General features: G+C 47.1%; 1 protein-coding gene across 2 annotated transcripts in view; it reads left to right on the top strand.

Moving 5' to 3' along the window:
- Positions 1-19,625, top strand: part of LOC129706784 (BTB/POZ domain-containing protein KCTD5-like) — a 41,863-nt gene extending 22,238 nt beyond the window's left edge. Inside the window, exons 5-7 of one of the 2 annotated variants that reach the window (XM_055651268.1) lie at positions 3,185-3,301; positions 13,929-14,054; positions 18,291-19,625. In XM_055651268.1, coding sequence (XP_055507243.1) covers positions 3,185-3,301; positions 13,929-14,054; positions 18,291-18,320 — 273 coding nt within the window. In that variant the 3' untranslated portion in view covers positions 18,321-19,625. The remainder of the gene's footprint in view (positions 1-3,184; positions 3,302-13,928; positions 14,055-18,290) is intronic. The other variant, XM_055651269.1, reaches the window with a different exon arrangement.
- Positions 19,626-20,375: the final 750 nt, after the last annotated feature.

Below are 20,375 nucleotides of genomic sequence, written 5' to 3'. Positions count from 1 at the left end.
TGGTACAAGCACAGTGCTTAGGAAAGATAGACACAAAGTGCTGGAATAATTCAGTGAAGGTCAGTGTGAAAAGGGGTCCCATCCCAAAACATCACCCATGCTATTTCTCCAGAGATGCTGCTTGACCTGCTGAGTTACTGCAGCACTTTGTATCTATCTTCGGTATATACCAGCATTAGCAGTTCCTTTCCACACAATGCTTGGGGATTTGACTATTGCTGCAGCATGAATCATTCCCAGCTTTATTTTTGTAGCTATCTAGGAACATGGTTGGTCTACCATTCCAAAGCAAGATTCTTCGCTAAAGATGTTTCCACATATTGCAATCCCCTCTCCCATGATTAGATGCATATCTGGGTAATCCACTTCTGATTGTATCATTTAAATTCACTTTACCCGTCATTTAAATCAGCCACATTCTAATGACGATGTTAGCTCTAACCCCGTGAAAACGCTCAATTTTCATTGGAAATCATAAATAATTGTGCATAGTTAGTTGTGCATTACTTCTATCTTTGGAGAAGAGGTGTAAAAATAATGCAAGTTGAGTTCACGTTTTCTATTGCAACATTTCATACCCTTATTTCTAATGGAGTAGCAGTGCTGCTACTGGCAGGGATGTGTAGTTACAGCAATACCTGCTCAGACAGACAATGTTTAATTTAGAATTAACATTTTTCTAAAGGCAATGTGTTGGTCTGTCCACTTGAATTGAATCCTTTATTTGTCATTCAGACCTTTCGGTCTGAACGAAATGTTGTTGCCTGCAGCCATACATGTAATAATAACAACACACAATAAACACAAATTAACATCCACCACAGTGAGTTCACCAAGCACCTCCTCACTGTGATGGAGGCAAAAGTCTTAGAGTTACTGTCTCTTCCCTCCTCTTCTCCCTCTGCGCTGAGGCGATACCCCACCGGGCGTTGGCAAGTCAGTCCCGCGGTTCAAGCTCCGCGGCCTGGGGGTGGTCGAAGCTGCCGCCCTCCAATCCAGCGGACGCAGTTGTTGCCACGGGAGCTCCGGAAAAGAGGCACCAGCCTGTGACCTGCGAGCTCCCGACGATGTCGTCCACTGGCCCGCGGCCGAGCCCCGGATTCAGGTCGCCGCCGCCTCAGCCACCGGAGCACCGTCTCCGCCCCGCACCGGGCCGCCCACACGAGAACTTCTCAGCCCCGCACCGGGGCCGCCCACACGGGAGCGCATTCCAGCCGAGAGCCGGGCCGCCCACACGGGAGCGCCTTCCAGTCGGGACCCAGGCCGCCCACACGGGAGCGCCTTCCAGCCGGTAGCCGGGCTGCCCACACAGGAGTGTCTCAGCCCCGCGCCGTCCGCCCTCACCGGAGCGCCGAGTCGTGCCGCAGCCCAAAGACGGCCAGCCTCGCGTTGGTAAGTCCTGGCTGGCTCTACCTCCGGAGCCTCGAGGTCGGTCGCAGGTTGGAGACCGCCTGCTCCGCCATTAGGCCTCAGCTCAGGCGGGGGAAGAGAAGGGGGAAACGACAAAAAAGTCGCATTCCCCCGAAGGGAGAGACAGAAAGCCCTGTTTCAGCCCCCCCCCCACAAACACACATAACACAACCTAATAACCAAAAGTTTAACTGAACTAGACAAAAAAAACAACGCAAAAAAAGTAAAAACAGACAGACTGCAGGCGAGCCGCAGCCACTACTCAGGCTCTTTTACCCTTGCTTAATGTTTTTTGTTCTTTCCCCACCTCGGCCTACTTGAACGGTATGCCTGTTTTGACTCTCATAAGCCTCAAAGAAGATCAATCAACTTTTTTTTCATATTTACAGAAAATAAAGCTTGCGCTTATGTAGTCCAGTTGCATTTCTCAAAGCCTCTGGCTGTCTCTCATGCAATAGTATTGTTGGCAAATACCCTGATAAGTAAGATTTAGCCTCCCATTTAAACAGTACTTTCATGTACTATCCCTGTGATATTAGTTGGCTTTGTTTATTTCAGAAAGTCTCTGATCAAGTATGCCAAAGATGATTGTTTAAATCTTTTAAATCCAAGCATCTGTCCTGGCATTTGCTGTTTCCTGCATCCCAGAATCCCTTGACATTTCAAGCTTTAATAAAACCAAATGGCACTAAAGTTACATAATCTGGTGATTCTCCTTTGGCTTCAAGAGAAAATAATTTCAGCTAATTCAATTAAAGATTAAAGTCAATGTTTTTATGCCAATAAGCCATCCCAAATTACTTTGATGGGGAAAGTATATTTTTGGGAATTAAATTGCCTTAGGATTTTCTGTTCAAATAATGACTACGTCTTGGGGAGTTCTTCATGTTACAAATATTATGCTATATATCCCAGAGTATGGTAATGTTTGGTCAGTTTTCCCTTCTGCCAACTTAATTCTGCTCTTTTAAAGTAGGTGCATTTTCCACCTCTTTTGAGGGACTATTTCTGGGTACCTTCCTCAGCCCCCCTCCACCCTGCATGCTTCTCCACAGTTGCTTGCACCCCTCCCTCTATCCCTCCACCCATTTCACTTACTCTACAGCTGCTGAATGACCCCCTTCCTCACTGCCGCAGCATATCTGCCTTCAGTTGTCATGTTATGAAACAGTGGTGCTTGCAATCTGTTCATCTACATGTGGCATGACTCAAACCCCATCCTGCCCCTGTCTATTTAGTCCTTTCCAGTTGGTGAAAGGCTAACAAATTATTTTCTTCCTTCCTCAGCCCCAAAAGCACTGACTGATCTGATGACTTAGTAGAATTGACCTGGTTTGTAAGAAAAGTTATTTGCGGCCTTGTACTGTTTGGCTTTATGCGAAGGCCCTTGTCTTTTCCCTTCCGCCACTTTAGGCCCCACTTTCTCGAGTCCTCTCGCTCCAATGGAGCAGCTGTAGATGTGAACAAAGCAATAATCACCCATTAGTGCTCCTTTCTCAATTCTTAGCAGATCACCGCAGATTACGGGATGTTCATACCACACAGCATTCTGTAACCTGAATAAAGAGATAGATTTGTTTTACAGTTCAATATTTCTGGTGTTATTGTTTAAGTAATTGCCACATTATAGCATTGAAAATTTGTGTCACTGAAACTGTAATTGATATGTTAATAATAACTAAGATATTTTTAATCTGCATCTTTTAAAAACTTGAAATGAAAGAACTCTTGTAATACACCCACTGTTACAAACACTCTGCTCTGGTTGTTACAGCTGGTCAGTATAGGTTCCCCCTATGGCCTTGGGCGGGACCATCAGTCAGAATTTCTGCTGATTGTGTCGCGGGAAGTGAAGGGGGAGGAGACCAGTTTCCACAACAGCAGCAGCGAGGTCTGTCCCAGTAATACCCTCCACCCTCCACATTCATTCTAATAATGCACGGCCTGTCTTCCTGCTTCTTACCATTACCCGCTTTCCATTCCATTCTTCATACTTTGAAAGGTCAATTTGCATCACCATTTCAATTCTGATTGTGCTGATATCATTGTGTTTATATGTAGGAGTTGATAGATAAAAAATATCTAAAGTATGTACCCATTTTCACACTTTTTGCAGCAATTGTGAGCTCAACGCATTGTGCTTTTGCTTTCTGTAATATAGTTTTAACAGCTTTCAAAAGATATGTTAACTCAAAATATAGATTATGAAATCGGATTTGGAAATACAATCTTTCCTGAAGCAAGTTTGTTATTGTTAGTAATCCTGCCTTTGTGTGATATTTGGTGAAACCTGCAGCAAGGACCCTGAAACGTCACCCATTCCCCATTCCTAACTCTCCCACTAGAGTTACTCCAGCTTTTTTGTGTCTATCTTTCATGCCACAGAAAATGATGCTTAGGATCAATGGCCTTTTTGCAGAATTGGTGCCCATCCCCCACAGATATTGTCTAACCCACTGAGGGATTGCAGCATCTGCAGTCTTTTGCTGCTTGGTGAATTGAGGCATTCTCTGGAGTTCAGATTGATCCTGATGCGTTTGGAGATTTCTCGGCACAGATCACAGCAGGAGTTTTATGCACATTTGATGCCAATTAATAATTTAAAGAAATTTGTAATTGCTGCTCATTTTTGTCTTATTTTGAAGGCAGATCATTTTCTTTTCTGACTATTTTTTAAATTGTATAATCTGGACAGTGTAAAAAGCATCCAAACTGCTCTGTTCCTTAAAATATGTCAGCTTATGGGTGTAGACTACATCCTTCTGTTTTGTGGCATTGGATTGGATCCTTACATCTGGAGACAATGGAGCTGGAAGTACCTGGATTCAATCCCTTGTCTCTATCCACTTAGCTAATCTTAGCCAGTGCCCTATTTTGGCTTCAAGAGAAAAATAAAGTTCTCCAAATCTGTACAAATAAACTCCATTGGAAGTATGTTTGGGAGTCAGCTATCCACCCCAATTTGTTGGCCTCTTCATAAATAAATGGACCCCTTGAACAAAATATGGGATGTTTTCCATCGCTGAATTAGGCTTACGTTGCGTCTCGTCCTTAAACCATTAATCTCCGTCTTGTGCACATCACCGATGAACATACCTTTGTCACAAATCTTTAAAAGTGAAGTATGCTCTCTTATTGCTCTCCACAAATGGTCCCTTACACGATGTTCTGGCCGGGTTCCAAACGCTATGCTCTGCACATACTATCCTTAATATGCATATTTCGAACTTGCATTCCCCGTCCAATATTCCTAACCCTTCTTATCAGCCCTTGTCTGGTGTGGCGTGGCGTTCCGGCATATCTTCTCCAAGGGCCATCACTTCCGACTTACCACTTACACATGCCCACTAAGGTCACTTAACCACTTAAACTTGTCGTGTAGTCACACTGCGGTTATTCGAGTAAAAGCTTAATTTCAAGGGCTTTGCCTCATATATTGTCCAAAAACATTCACGTTTCATTATCCAATTGCATATCATCTACAATTACTACCCTCATAGATCTCTGACATCTACCAACGCTGATATCGGACCACCCAGCTCAGATCCACGGCAAGGATAATACACAATAACATGTCTCCTGCTTCCCTCCTCAACGGCCTGGGCGAGTGATTTACTTTAGAAAATCCGTTGGTCACCTCGCCCCCTTCCTCCTATCTCCGACATCTTCTACTGTGCGATTAGGCGAGTTTGCCAGCTCGGCCACAGTCTCTCTTCCATACCCACAACGCGTTGCTCGAACTCTCATCCGTGATTTGATCGCTCTGAGTGGGACTCATCCTCCATATACCTGCTTTATACCTCTCCCAATCTCATAAACGCATGTTTCACAACCACTTCACAGAGGGGGATCCTTACTGTCATTCCCTCGCTATGATGCGTGACGGGGATAATGTCGGCCCGGCGTTTGTCTGTCCTCCCTAACACTTCTTCCTGAAATCCTAGCTTCGGCTTGTCTAGCTTCAATTCCGGCGTTTGCTACAGGGCTCTCCATCCATCACCCATCACTCGGGGCAGTGCGAGTAGTATTCTCACTGACCTTGTGGCCGTTCTACATTGACAACCCGGCACCCCACCTTCTCTCTAGGCCCATGTCGTCAGCTTCTTGCTGCGGACGTCTACGCCTTTCTTTCTCCTGTCACCATTCTCCTGGGCTCCCTATTATTGACTGGATATAATCTTAGGCCCTCATCACCACGTGTACTATACACACTAATGTCTCCGCTCAAAGCGCTCTCTGTCACAAGTGCTAAACGCTTTTTACTCCGGTCGCTGATCCTCTGATACACTTGGTTCCATTATTCACCACGCATGGGCAGCATCAATGACATGCTCTTACTGTTGGGATCAGGTCGGCGCTATATGCTCTCTTAGGACCTGTTCACCGGGGAATCAACCCACGCTAATAATCGACAAGCACGATTTCTCTTTGGCAACACATGCAACACTGAGGGAAACCGTAAATGCTGAAATCTTGAAGCAGCAGATACTATGGGTACTCAGTGACCTACCGGACGCGAGTCAATGACAGCTCACCCCCGATGCCACCAAATAATACTGGCTCTTGGCTACTTTACTTGCATAGTCGTCCCCGCGCTAAGACTCGTATTCCTTACACAGTCAACTACCACCACACGGGTTACACGTGGCTTACAGTGCTCTTTAGCGCATATCCCGAATGTCGCGTCGAGAGGGCCTACCGAATTGCATCGTAGGCTATGTAACAGAACCAGTATGTGCCAGCGCTACGACACCCTGTAGGCTGCGTGGCCCGCCAAGCCGCCACGTTGCTGACTTTACACCTGATGTCCAAGCATACCACACTTAGCTTCGGCACCAAGCTTTGCGCGCCGAGGTACGTGGTGCAAGGCTAGTAATGTAATTGCTGTATAGCGTAACCAGGCTCCCCCCATTCCGCACGCGATTTGGCCTCGGGGGAGTCCTGTGTGGAGTCCACGAGCCTATTCCTGGTCCAAGTGCGTTTGCTGTCACAACCTAGCTAATACACGGCCATCCACCACCTGGGTTCCTCTGAACCTCCCACGATGCTGCTACTCTCTACGTCTCCGCCGTCCGCTTAAACGTCGACTTGGGTAGTGCTCACCAGCCTACATCACGTCCCGTGCTTCAAACAGCTGGTGACAGCAGGACCACACTCTAGTCGTGCTGTGGCACTAGCTCCAGCCAATATCACTCTCGAACCCCCGTCCTCCTGGCGGTACTCGGCGCCCAGTAGCAGCGTGGGGGCGGCTCGGTGCGGGACGACGGGGTCCGGCTGTGTCATTGTACTACTCACGTCTCATAGTGTCTCACGTTTACTATAAACACATCATACACCCTCCAGCCGTCATATACGTTTACCATTCGCGGTAATCTTATCACGCATGGTGTCACTCCGACTTCGGGATTCGCTCGGTGACTCTCATGCACTTGTTCTCTTAGGTTAGCTCTACACTTATATTAGCAGAGAGTCTGATATGATACCAGTAATTGAATATCGACTCATACCACCTGTAAAATTAACCTGCATCACATCAAGCTAACCATCCTACACTGTGCCATTGTGTCCAACCACTTTCAGTAAAAATCTAGGCTTTATCTCGCCTACCCTTCTGTCTTTCTCCTCCATCACTGAAACGTCCTTCATATATTCCTTTTTCTCTGTCTCACTATATGGTAAAGCCATCTAATGCTATCTTCCGTGGCATCTAGCTTTATACTCTATCTCTCCGTTCTGAATCACGACCAACAACTATTAACCCTCTTGAACAATGCACCGTCTCCCTAAGATCTCTGCACAGGCTCCCCCTGATACTTTACACCTGGTCTTCTCGTCCACTCTTGCCTGCTAGCCTCTCCACCTTCGCTGTGACATCGACACCATCACTCCGCCATCTCCTACGTATCTCCGCCTTTTTCCGTCGCTTGCCGGTCATCCCGCCTGTTTCCGGTCTGTTGTATGCGCTTATATACTTGGGCTTGCTCACTGACTACTCTGATCACCATGCACGTCTCGGCACCGTACTCACACTTGTTGCGCTGCTCTCCTGTGTGTAACGGCCTGTCTCTCCACGAAATCTCTCGTGGGGGGTACCTACGCCCGGCCACTCTGCCATCTTCTCCGGATGCGGCCCGCACTACACGATTCTCCGACAACCCGCGAGCGGTGTGCTACGGGCCATGGGCCCACAGGCGGCGTCGGACCGGGGCGCGGCCGCCGTTTCTCCTTACAGAGCTTGAGCCCTTCAGGTATTACGCGATGGCACTGGCGAGAATAGTCGACCGTCGGATACACGTCGTTCCTGAGTCGACACGCGCGTGTCGTGGACGCTAACCGACCAAGAGGCGGGAGCAGGCGGCGTCTCGCGAAAAGCCCCTGCCTAGCGCTCTAGCGCTTGCGGGACACTCGGTAGGACCTGCGCCTATGCAGGCGTGGCAGCTTCCTGTGCCTGTGGGCAACTCCCACCAGAGCACATCCCGTGAGTCCGTGCACAGGGGGGCGCGCCGCCCTGCGCGTGCACGAGCTGCGGGCTCAAGTCGAGGCGTACGCCGACGTTTCCTTCGCCCTCCCGCGTCTGGTTGTGCCAGCCTCTGTGGGGGGACACCAAAACGACGGACCGAAGCACAGAGGCTAGATTGTGCCGAGGGCGCGTCTCTTTGCAGCACCACCGACCCCTCGCGCCGGTGGTCACGCTGGGCGGACCGTGAGCCACAGGCGGCGCCACACAAGGGTGCACAGAGGCGATATAACGCCACCCATCCGCGGATAGAGGATGTCCCCTCCTTCATACCCGCGCGGCCGACAGTAAGGGGGCCACTGCTGGGGGTGACGTATCCGCAATATGGACTGGGAGCTTACTCCGCCGGCCGTGCCGCTTGCTGCAGCGAGCCGCTGCGAGTAAAGAGCTTCATGGACTATCCCTGCGTCCCCTCTTCCCCGGGGCTAGGGCGGATCCCCTGGTATCTCTCCCCCCCGTCCTCGTGCGCCGCACCGGTCGCGCGAGGCACTCCCCCGCCCGCGCAAGTAAACTACCGTGCGGTGTTATCGCGGACGCACCAGGCGCCGACACACATGGACTGACGAGGCTACTAGTCCTCTCGACCAAGGGACTGGCGACCCGAGATACTCGATCGGGATACCGGCCGCAGGCCTAATTCAGCGCTTCCGCTGCCGTCCTCCGGCGTAGGCTACCAGTGCCCCGAGCTAGCCTGAGGTCGGAGCTAAGGGCCGCAACCACCTGTCGTTCTTCACGGACTCTACTTATAGCGTCCGGGCTGCATCGTGCTCACGGCCTCCGGGGGCCGCCCTACTGCCTCGGAACGACTCCGACGGGCAGGGCTCGAGTACGGGGTAGGAGACCTCGCTCTGGCACAAGGCGCTCGCTGCCGATGCACCTCACCTGCGTCGCCTGGCGGCAAGTGCGGCGGGGCGGTCCCGCACGCTGCAGACGGCCGCGCCAGATCCGCCAAGACCCACTACGTCTCGCCCCATCCGTCGCCGCCTCCACTGGGTTATTCCTCGCTCTCACCCGGCCTCGCGGGAGGGCACACAGCCTCATCGGGCATCTGGCCCGGCGCGCCGACCCCTCGCCGTGCCACATATCTGATCTTCGGCCTCTCACGCCTTCACGGCAGCGACCATACTTCCCGTCCTACTGCACAGGCCTCTGTGCACTCCAGTCATCCATACGCACGCTGCATTCAGGCGGATCCGCGGGCCCGCCCCCATGCACCCCCTGCCGGTCCTGGCGCTGCAGTCACTACGCGGAGCTCTCATCTAGCTCTCCGCCGGCCGCCGTGTGCCCACTCCCTGCTCGGCTCCGCCGTCCCCTATTCCCTGCCGGCCCACAGAACTAGCGCCTTGGGCTTTCGGCCCGGCGGCATCAGTCCACCGGCGCTTCCCGTCGCACTTCTTCTAGCAGGGACCAGGCCCCGGGCCCGCCTTTCGTGCGCGCGCACCGCTGGGCAGTGCGCGAACCGCGCTCCGTCACTTCAGCATGAGGTGCTTAGTCGCCTCTGCAGTGGGAGCGCGGCAGCTGGAGATCGTCCAGAGCATCGGATACAGGTGAATCTGCTCATCTACTCGCTAGCAGTTCCATTCGCGCGGACCTGAGCTGCCCGGCAGCGCCTTGCATTCGAGCAGTACTGATCGCGCCACTGGCTGCTAATCGAACAGTGCCGGGCCTCGGTCCGCTGACGATGTACACCAACTGACGGGGAGGCGGGTGCACACCGAGCATTACCCCATTCCTTTATTTGGTGGCTCGTCCATAACGCTCCGGGGACAGAAGCGGGAGGCCGGTCCCAGGCTCATGCCCGGGGGGCGGGTGACTAAACACGCCAGGCACCGACAGGCTCGCGGGGGGCGGGGGACACCACAACTGATTAACGGGGCGGGATATCAAAAACAAACTGCACGGGGTGACTGTGAAGTCCATCACGGCCACACGTGGCGAAGGACGCCTGGATTAAACCACGGAGGTCCGTTGTGACTGACTGGACCAGACTCATGGGAAAGGGTAGGGGCTCAGAGCGACCCCTTCCCTCCTTGCGCCCATACATGCCTTAAAAGATTAAATAAGATGGCCGGACACTGCGAGTTTGCTCCACGAAAGTGTTGAGGCCCCTCTTACAGAACTCTCACTCGTCACCAAAACCGGAGCTGAGCGTGCGACATCGATTCTCACTAACCTGATAAACAAATCGGCAGGGGCGCGAAGCGAGTGAGCACGACCAGGGGGACATCGGGAAGGCTCGCGCTCACTGCTGGCTCAACTGCCACTACCGGAGGTTGTATGGGCACCAGACGTAAGCATTCGGACCGGACGTAAGACGAAAAAGGGCGGGCGGTGCTACCTTGGTTGACTCGCCCCACTCCAGACCCAGATGCCCGCTCGGGGGTCTGGGCGAAAGAACGTCTCGGAGATCGCACTTCCTGATTTTGTGTAACTCTGCGCTTTGTCTTGACTGAGAAGTGACTCACGAAGCGCTCCAGCTTTCAGCACAGACACCCTCGGCTGTTGTGTGGGGTTATCCGGCCACCATACCTCTCCTACGCAGATCAGTGGTGTCCTGATGTTGCTCATAGCGACCGCCAAAGAGGCCGGATTGTCCCACCTGCTCCACACATACCTGTCCTTCGCTTGATGTTCGACATGCCATGGTCCTGCAACCCACCCTCACTTACCGGCTCGTTCCTTGAGGAAATTGAAGCTGGCCTTCTCCGCTCCAGTCTTGTCACATGACCATTAATTTTTGTCGTAAGACATAACAACGTGTCGTACTTAATGGAACAAACCTCAGATTCCGGGTTTCTACACACCGATACACGAACAAAAGATCACAGGTGCCTTCCCTGCACTAACTGTTATGGTGTCGGTCAGCGGCCTTCATCTCTGGCCGAAAGATGCTAGGTGCTCTATGCTTTCAGGTTGGAACCCGGTCAGCTTTCAGGTTGTCCGCTCATCTATTGTGTTCACTCTACTCTCTTTCTCCTACCACATGCTCCCGCCTACCGTCGCCTGAGTTACCCCTCCCTAGCTTTGCTCCGTTTTCCTTGTGTGCTTAGATACGACCAGCATAGTGGATTTCTCAATTATGACTGCGAGACCCGCCGTGGCGCTATCTGTGTCGGTGTACGAACATGGGTTTGGTGCGTCAAACCGCCTCACTCCTGCAAGATACGGTACCCGCTATATGTGCGTCCCATGTATGTTTGTGCAGGTCATGTTCCAAATCTTTCCGAGCTCACCCCTGTCCCCAGCTGCTGCGGATGGACGCGGTTATCCCTCTTGCGTGCGGAGGCTGAGGTGTGTCCCTGTACCACTCCCCACTTCCTCGCGATCATTCCACAGACTGGACAACTGCCTGGACAGGCTTCGCATTTGTGTGTTGTCTTTGTGTTCCGTTGAATACTGCTGTGCTTGGCTGGACATGCCTATGTGAAGTAGAGTCATAGATCTGATATGCTGGGGAAACAAACGTTCGGCCCAAACTTGTCCCCGACCGCCAACAATTTGCCAGCTACACTTGTCCCACTTGCCTACGCTTTGTCCATATCCCCCCAAACCGGTCCTATCCATGTACGTGTCTAACTGTCTCTTAAATTATGGAATATTCTCAGCCTCCCCTGGTCCAGCTTGGTTTCCTTACATCTCCATCATCCCTTTTTATTTGTTGTGAAAAACTAGTCCAGCCCCATTCGTATTCCTCTTAAATGCTCTATCTCCTCTTCCCCTTGATATACCTGGTTGTCTCTCTGTCCCCAATTTCCCCTCTATCTCCTCTGCGGCCTTGTGTACGCACTCGACTGGGCCTGCAACTGTAACTCCGATCTATTCCTCCTTCATGATTTGTACTTACTCAAGAGATCCCCCTCCGGCCATCCTCTTGTCGCTCCATGCGCCATAGACGCCCCGCCTTTCTCAACCCATTGCGTTCCTCCTGTCTTTTGTGCCTCATCTAGCTTCTACTCCTGACAACATCCTTGTAACATCTTGAGCGCTGAACCCTTTCAAGCTTCCACACTGTCTCTATGCTCCGCATAACATGGTGCCCAGAACTACTGAACACAATATGCAAATGAGCGCCTGTCACCCCACGTCTTATACACTGCACCATCATCTGAAGAAGTCTCTGACCCGAAACGCTCGCCCATTTAGCATCCTCTCCTTCCTTCTCTCCAAGATCTGCTGACCCTCTGAGTTATCGGCCAGCTTTGTCTACTTGCAACCTGACCTCCCAACGCTTATACGTCAAGACTTCTGACTGATTCGAACGCGCCAAAATCTTTTTGACCACCTTCATCCTAGCCTGTTCGATTCGACTTTCAATGAACCATGCACCGACACCATTCCTAGATCCCTCTGCTCCTTCCACACACTACCAGAGGCCGATCATCTTACGTGTGTGGGTCCTGGTCTGCCCTTGTTCTGACCTCGTCCCAAAATAGTACACTTCACTAACCTTCTTTGTATTAACATTCCACGTCACATTCCTCTGGCCGCCTTGCTAACGCGATCCAATCCGGCTGCAATCTTTCAAAAACCATTCTTCACATGTCTGCACAACCTGCCTCTTTTACAGAATCTCTAAAGCTGTGGTTCTGATCTCATCACAAAGATAGTTACATCGGCTCTGGCTCAGTTTGTTCTATCCACTGCCGCAGTTAGAACATTTTGGTGTGACATATCATGGCATTTTTGGTTTTGGTTTATTTTTGTCACGTGTACAAAAAAACTTCTGTGTGCTATCCAGGCAAATCAATCCAGATCATACAAGAGTTCAATCAAACCATACACGAGACAACAGGTGGTGTAAAAAGAGAAAGGATATAGTACAGAATATAGTGCTACAGCTAGTGTGCAAAACAAAATAGTATAAGGGCTATTAAGGACAACTAACTAAGTTGATTGGCATAATTACAAATACATTCTTAGTTTATGAGAGGTCTGGTCAAGAGTGATAAACGTTCTTGTTTCCAGTGGTACTTGCTTGCAAGCTTTGTATGTTCTAACTGACGGGGGAAAGGAGAAGAGCGAATGACTGAGGTGTATGTAAGTGCTTCATAAGCTTTACACTGCATCTTGGTACATATGGCCATAAACCTAACTAACTAACTTCATTATGTTGGCTGCTTTCCCTGGGCGGCATGGTACAGGTGGAGTCGATGGGGTTGGAATGGTTTATGTGATGGTCTAGGCTGTGTAATTCTTGCAGTCGTGGGCAGAGTAGTTACCGTACCAAAGTCATGACGTATCCCGAAAGGATGCTTTCTGCAGTGTATTTGCAGTTTATGTGTACACTTGTCGGAACTGGTTTCATGAATTATTTCACCCAGATCACCTGCCTTTGTTGTCCTGTGACAACAATCAATAATTTAAATGTACATTGCTGAGGTTTGTTGCTTTGTGATTTACATCCTCATGCAAGGTATTGGAGTGAGACTGAATGGGAGACTGAAGAGGTAGTAGAGGGAGCAAGAGTCTACAGGGGGCAATGAGAGGAAGGAAAGAGAAACAAATGAGAGTTGCCGGGGGGGACTATTTTCAAAGGACCAATGTTTGTTCAGGATCAGCTTGTATTTATTGTTGGTCTGTGGACTCGTTACGAAAGTATGTTGATGAATTATTCTTTTGCTCCGGCACTTTGAGGTTCTCAAAGCAAAACCAACTGTGCCTACCCTGGTTTGTTTCAACAAATGTCAGAGTTATAGTCTCTTCTACTCGTCATTGTACATGAGTAAATTGGTGATGCTTGTTGAAACTTTCACAACTTATAACCTGGAAAGTGGGAGCATCAACCAACACATCTGTCCCTCCCTTCTGCCTTCATGTTGCTGTTTGTCCCTCTTATAAGCACGGCCTACCTTTACATATCTCATTTAAAGTGATGAAAGCTGTAGGTGGTTCTTTGTAATTTGGGAGGTCGGGGAATATTCATCAGAGTTTGTCACTATTTCCCTGATTGCATGACTCAATGCATGTTTGAATGCTAATACACTCTCTTCTCTTTTCCCAGCTGGTCAGTATGGGCTCTTCCTACAACTATGGGAATGAAGATCAGGCTGAATTTCTTTGTGTGGTCTCCAGAGAGTTGCATAATACTCCTTATGGCACAGACTCTGAACCCAGTGAAAAGGCCAAGGTGAGTGAAATTATACAGGGATCATAAACGGTCTCCTTAATGCTTGCTTTTGTGGTTTTCATCCCAGTCCATGTTGCTGTCTTGAGTCCTAACTGAAAGGAGTTTGGAGAAGTGTCAAATGGTCTGAGAGTGACCATCATCGTGCAGTTCGCTCTTGATCGAACATGGGGCACAAAGGGAATTACTATTAGATTACTGTTGCACCATGTGAACAGCTCACTCTTTAATTGAGAGCATATCTTGGAGATATTAAATTCAGGGAGAGGGTGCTCTAACTCTCAACGTGAACAGAAAACAGTCTTAATTACTTCATGCTTGCCAATAAATTAGCATCTATTTCTGATGTATTCAGACGAGATTTAGCTAACAAAAATCATATTTACATTGTTGCTAATATTGTTACTGGTACTTATTATGCAGTATCAATGTAGAGAGCCCGACATTCACCAGTGCTGGATTCAGCAATGAGTGCAAAAAAAATTGTATACCAGAGCTTTTCAAACCTGCTATTAGTTTATCAAACCAGGCATGGATATGGGGGAGGGGAGATACTTTGTGGCTTGAATAACATCTTAAAGCCAGTTTGGTTTAGAATCATAGTCATAAAAATATACAGCATATAAACAGATCCTTTGGCTCACCAAGTCTGCACTGACCACAGAGCATTTTAAACTGGTGGTTTGAAAAAACTAAAAACCTCCAGCTGGATTAAATCCCATTGGGAATAGTAGAGATAGTATTCCTAACTCCAGTCATCCCAATGACTGAGTGCGTGTAGTGTATTTCCATCTGAACAACCCACTGAATATGAACACTTTAAGCATTCAATCACTGACTAATTCATCAACTCACACTGTTTATTTTCTGATTATTTCTGCACAACCAAACGCATTGATTAGCATTGCTTCATTCCATTTTGATGAATTAGATCATTGTCCCACTTGTTTTAGTTTCAGGCATTTTAACATTTTATTCTCAACATGGATAATTAAAGTAACCTTTACATTCATACATATACAACACGGAAACAGGCCCTTCTGCCCAACTCCTCATACCGAACAAAGATACCTATCTAAACTAATCCCATTTGTCTGTGCTTAGCCCATATCTCTCTGAACCTTTCCTCTTCATGTACTATCCACATGTTATATCACCATGCACTTTAAAAAAATATATTGATTGGGTGTCTGTTATCATAAATAAGGCTTTGGTTCAGAAAAGTATATTTAATGTGGTGTATAATTACTCTGATGTCCTGAGAGGTCTTTTTTCATCTCCCAGTAGGAGAGCTTTTAATATTTATTATTCAGGAAATGGAGGAGTGGGGAGTGCTCAGAGAAGCAGCAAGTGCTTTCACAGTGTGACCTTTCCATATTTCATTATAACATGGAAGGAGGCCAGTCAGCCAACTCAGCAATCATGTTCTCTCACTAATCTGCCCTCTGACCTATTTCACCGTGCACTAAGGCTCTTTACAGTAACCACTTAACCCAGCAACTCGTACATTTTTGGCGTGTGAGAGAGGTCTGAAGATTAATAGGAACTGCTCAAGGTCACAGATAGAACATGCAAACTCCACAATGATAGCACTGGAGATCAGGGTTGAACCTGGGACACTGGTGTGACGTCTTCATGCCCACGTTGGTTTTGCATACAGCCTGTCACCGCTGGCAACTTGCCAGCAAGCTCACGAGGAGGTCCAGCCACAAGAGATCAATAACAACTCCAAGGTCAGACGCACTAATTGGCTTTATCTGCACACGGGCTATGATTGGTGAGAATGTAGGTAAAAGGGCCTTCTGGAATAAATGTGACACCAGGTGTCTGGCTCAGCTAGGTGTCGTTTGCTCTTTGCTTTCCATCATGAGATTCAGTAGATCCTACACTGGAGCTATGCCACTTATTTGGAATTGTAAGGGGAATATTTTCATGTTAACTCATGCCAGGCAGTTTTTTGGGTGGTAGTTTGTTTTTCCACTTTAGTAATATTTCTGGCCAAATGTCAATGACTCAGCAATGAAAAGACACAACATCAGCCACCATTCCAGTTTTGGGTAATGACTCCAAGATTCAAGTGAAAGTCAAGTCTGCTCCAGTTGTACTTCCTGACTGAATTGATGCTTAAATAAGATTATTTACATAAAGTAATGCCACCTGATGTCCCATTCAACAAAGATGTTTACTGAAACACAGTGGGGAAAATCCGACTTTGCTCCAGTTCCTGCTGGTGAATTTGTAAACACTGAGGGCAGAATGTTTGCTGCTGGGTGAACGACAGGTTCTTTATTTCTGTACAACAGTGACAAACTTACTGGAGCTCTGTCTGGGTATCTCAGATGTAATGTGACTGAGATAACAAACACGCCTGTTGATAGTTTGGATTATGTTCAAATTTGTGAAAATAACAAATGGGGTAAACTTTTTGCTAATCTTGTTCCACTATTTTATTTGAGCATGTTTTATTTTTTCTGTTGCTGACATAGTCGTTAACTAGAATTTGGAAACAATTGCGTACAACAATGTCTTCCTTACTGTTTACATTTATGCATGCTGCATGCTGAATCCAGTGCGACGATGAAGAAACGGATAATGATTTGATTGACTCGGATAAATTTGAAATAAAATGTACCGGTGAGCACGAGTAATCCATTGGAGAAAAGCGCAGATCCCCTCAGTTCTCCCCGGTTTGCCCTCGCCTCTGTAGAGTTCCCATCCGTGACCCTAACCCTCACTTGCCTTGCCCTGCCCTGGACCAGCCTTGATGCTTGCTGCCTGGTAGTACAGTACTGTGCTGTATGTTACCCTGCTGTTGCATGCTCTGCTGTGCTACGGGAAGAGATATTTGAAGCATTCAAACTTAGGAAAACAATTGGGAGAATTTCTGTAAAAAGTCTGCACCACGCGTACTCTGTTGCCAGTGTATCCAACTGAGCACTAGATGTTGATGAAATGGTCAGTTACCAGCATCATGATGCCCAGCTTCTCTGTGCCCTGCGATGCAGCTCCGGAACCTGGCCTGAATTTGTTCATGCTTGACAAGGGTTAGCTTTAACATGTGTTCCTTCCTCTGTTTCGGATTGGAGGAAGTTTGAAGAAATATTCATTTCAGACTGGAGGCAGAAAGGGAGAGCGAGGAGAGCTGATGCCATGTTGTCTCTATGTCCAGTCTGAGGACATGTCTAAATCCATCAATTTGTTCACATTCTCAGTTTCTCCAAGAGTTCTCTGACTTGTCAGGCTAGACCTGCAATTAGTAAATATGTTAATCCTCCAGCACCTACTAATTGCTCCATGGTGTTCACCCTGTACTTGCCTTCTGATCACAACAGATAACCTTTATAGAATATCTTTAAAAAAAACAAGACCTGCAAAGGAATTTAACAAAGAACATTTGAGATGGTTGCTTAAGTAGGTTTAAGCAGTGCCCCGAGGAAATAAAAATATGCAAAGTTTTATGGAGGGAATTGTGGAGCTAACAGCTTAGTCATTACATTTTATGTGGTTTAGGATGTGGTGAGAAGTATTCTGGATAATTTTAAGTTTACAGGAGCAAAGAGGGGGGGGAATGGAGAAATGATAGGATTCTCAAGTCTAAAGGTGATAAAAATTGGGACGAGGGGACGAGGGCAGGGATGATGGTAAAGGTGGGTAGAGAGCACTTGTGAAGATGAGGATGTGTATTTACTGATCATCTTGGACAAATATCCAAACTTGTGAACAGACGGGTTCAGAGGGATGAATTCCCGTGGGAAAGACAGCATTTAACATTCTATCTGGAAGTGTCTCCCGTTTCAGGTAAGACTGCCCTGAATAATTTGATACCATGCTGACCTAGCCCGCTTTGCTTGAACCAGAAAAAAATCTGAGGGAGAAGGATATGTTTTCATTCTTGGTAATGTTACTCTTCCATGATTGGTTCTCTACACTCACTTCCTTTGTCTTATGTTCTCTATGGGTCCCGAACAGGAAGACTGACGAATGGAATATTAGTTTAACTGTTGGCTAGCTTGACTTCTTCTCCATAAATATAGTTTATAGAAATATGGAGATATTGGGGAAGGGATATAAACTGAGCTATCCATTGTACATGACTTCACTGTGTTTACTCCCAGTGCGGTCAGTACACTAGTGTAGTCTCTTGTATCTCCACTTGACCATGTTGACTGTGGTCTATTTTGCAGGCCATAGACAAGGTAAACAATTAAGCTGCCATCATTGTTTTATTTTCTTTTACAGATTCTGCAAGAACGAGGATCACGGATGTGAAGTCAGTATTGACTTTGGCCATGGAAGGAGTTTTAAGTTATTGTACTGTCAGAAGAAATGCAAATTCAAACAGAGACCAACCTAAGAGTTCTGTGACGTGAACATTTCTTGCAACATCTTTAAACATCGATTGTTTTTTCTCTGGCTATCTTTCTCGCTATAATTTTCTCACTGCCTTTCTCGCTATTGCAATCTCACTCCCTATTGTGTTCTTGTGCTTTCTTGCTATCAATTACCCACTTGCTTTCTTGTTATGACCTCCTCACTCTTTGATATCTGACACTTTCTCACTATTGCTCTGTTACTCTTTCATGCTACCATTTTCTCACTGCCTTTCTTGCTATTGCTTTCTCACTGTCTCTCATTATAGTCTTCTCAGTCTTTCTTGTTATCAATACTTCACTTAGTTTCTCTTTCTCGCCATTAATTTCTCTTTCTTGCTTTTGCTTTCTTTTACTTTTTCTCTATGTCACTTTTTCTCACAATGATTTTCACTTTTTCTTGCTATCGCTATCTCTCTACTTCACTAAGACTGCATTTTTTAACTGACAGTGAACACTTCAAGGGTTTAGGATTCTTTATGCATTATAAAGACGGCCATATATTGAAGCCTGTCTGTGCTAGCTGGGAGCAGCAGTGATACCTTGGTATCGGGAACTCATCTGGCCAGAGGGCTGTTCTGATGCTTCCTTTCCCTTCTGGGATTAGACCAATGAACTCCTGTTTACAAAAGAATTAGCTTGTTATTTTACAAAGAAACCTGGAGCCTGAACCAAGTGTATAACTGAGGTACAGTTTACCAATTACAGAGTGAAGACAGTGCCTCATTCAACAGATGCACTCCCACCCAGTGCCACTTTGATTACACTAGTTTCTTTATAAATGGTTATGTAGGTTTCAAGAAGAAGCAAATTTAGCAGTTGGATCATCGTCTTTCAATGTACCTTGTAAATAGGCTGTATTGGTTGGCTGGGGGCTCTGGATGGGGCTAGGAGATGGGCTTACAAAATTTGATGGAATAATTCATCTCCCGTTGTCAACTAAAAGTGATTTTAAATTAAAGCTCATTGTGTGGGGAAACAAATGAATGGAAAATATTTAAATTCTGATGGGATATTTTTAATCTGGTTACCTGATTTACTGCTTTTTATTTCACTAGTTGCTGTTTTAAGTGGTTTGTATGCTTTAGAATTCCTTTGTATATATTTTTAGGGTTCTTGTGTTGATTATTACCTATAGATTAAGCTGCTAAACTTTTCCAATATGTTTTAAACCTTTATATAAAAATTGTCCAAACAAATATAATCCTTGGACTTTGTGAAATTTCACCATTTCAGAGCCATGTTTCAATTATGCTTGCGCACTTTTCTCATTGTCAGAAACTATAATGCTATTGTCCACATTCAATCATGATCTGAACAAACACAACACAGCCAAACAATCTTGTTCCCATCGGTTTAAGTTTGGGCTACATTGGGAATTCATTTAAGTCTGTAGACAAAGTGGCGTTCCTCCTTTCTCTTAAAGATCTGGTTTAGCGCTCTCTCTTTCTTTACGGTAATACATAGGTACAGCATGTGGGGGCATTTACTATCCAGGCTTCCTATATTGAAGTCGCTTCCTGAACAATTCCTGATCAGAAAATTGGTAATTTAGGTGAAAGTGCTGGTCACTCCTGCAATGAGATTCTGCAGGAAGACAGAGTAGGTGGGGGAGGGAGGGAATGAAATGGTAGCTAGTTCACCACAATCTGCACCTGCCAAGAACAATTTTACATAGAATCACAAGATGTTACCTCTTGTTCATGATGTTCCAATCCCTGTTATTCTTGTGTTTACACAGCCTTCACCGCTTTGCACTGCTATTTAAATAGATCCACGCCATTTTCCCTCATAAGAAGATGCTCGAGTTGGAAATGATCCAACAGGTCAGATACTGTATGTGGAAAGTTTTCATTTAGATAAAGGACTAGTCATTGATGTGAAACATTAATTGTTTCTCTCTCGCCTGACCTCAATATTTCTAGAATTTTCAATTTAATTCAGGATTCTGGCA

The sequence above is a fragment of the Leucoraja erinacea genome, chromosome 20 (genome assembly GCF_028641065.1).
Source record: "Leucoraja erinacea ecotype New England chromosome 20, Leri_hhj_1, whole genome shotgun sequence".
In the NCBI taxonomy this organism is placed as follows: domain Eukaryota; kingdom Metazoa; phylum Chordata; class Chondrichthyes; order Rajiformes; family Rajidae; genus Leucoraja; species Leucoraja erinaceus.
This window is presented reverse-complemented; position numbering and strand designations above follow the sequence as displayed.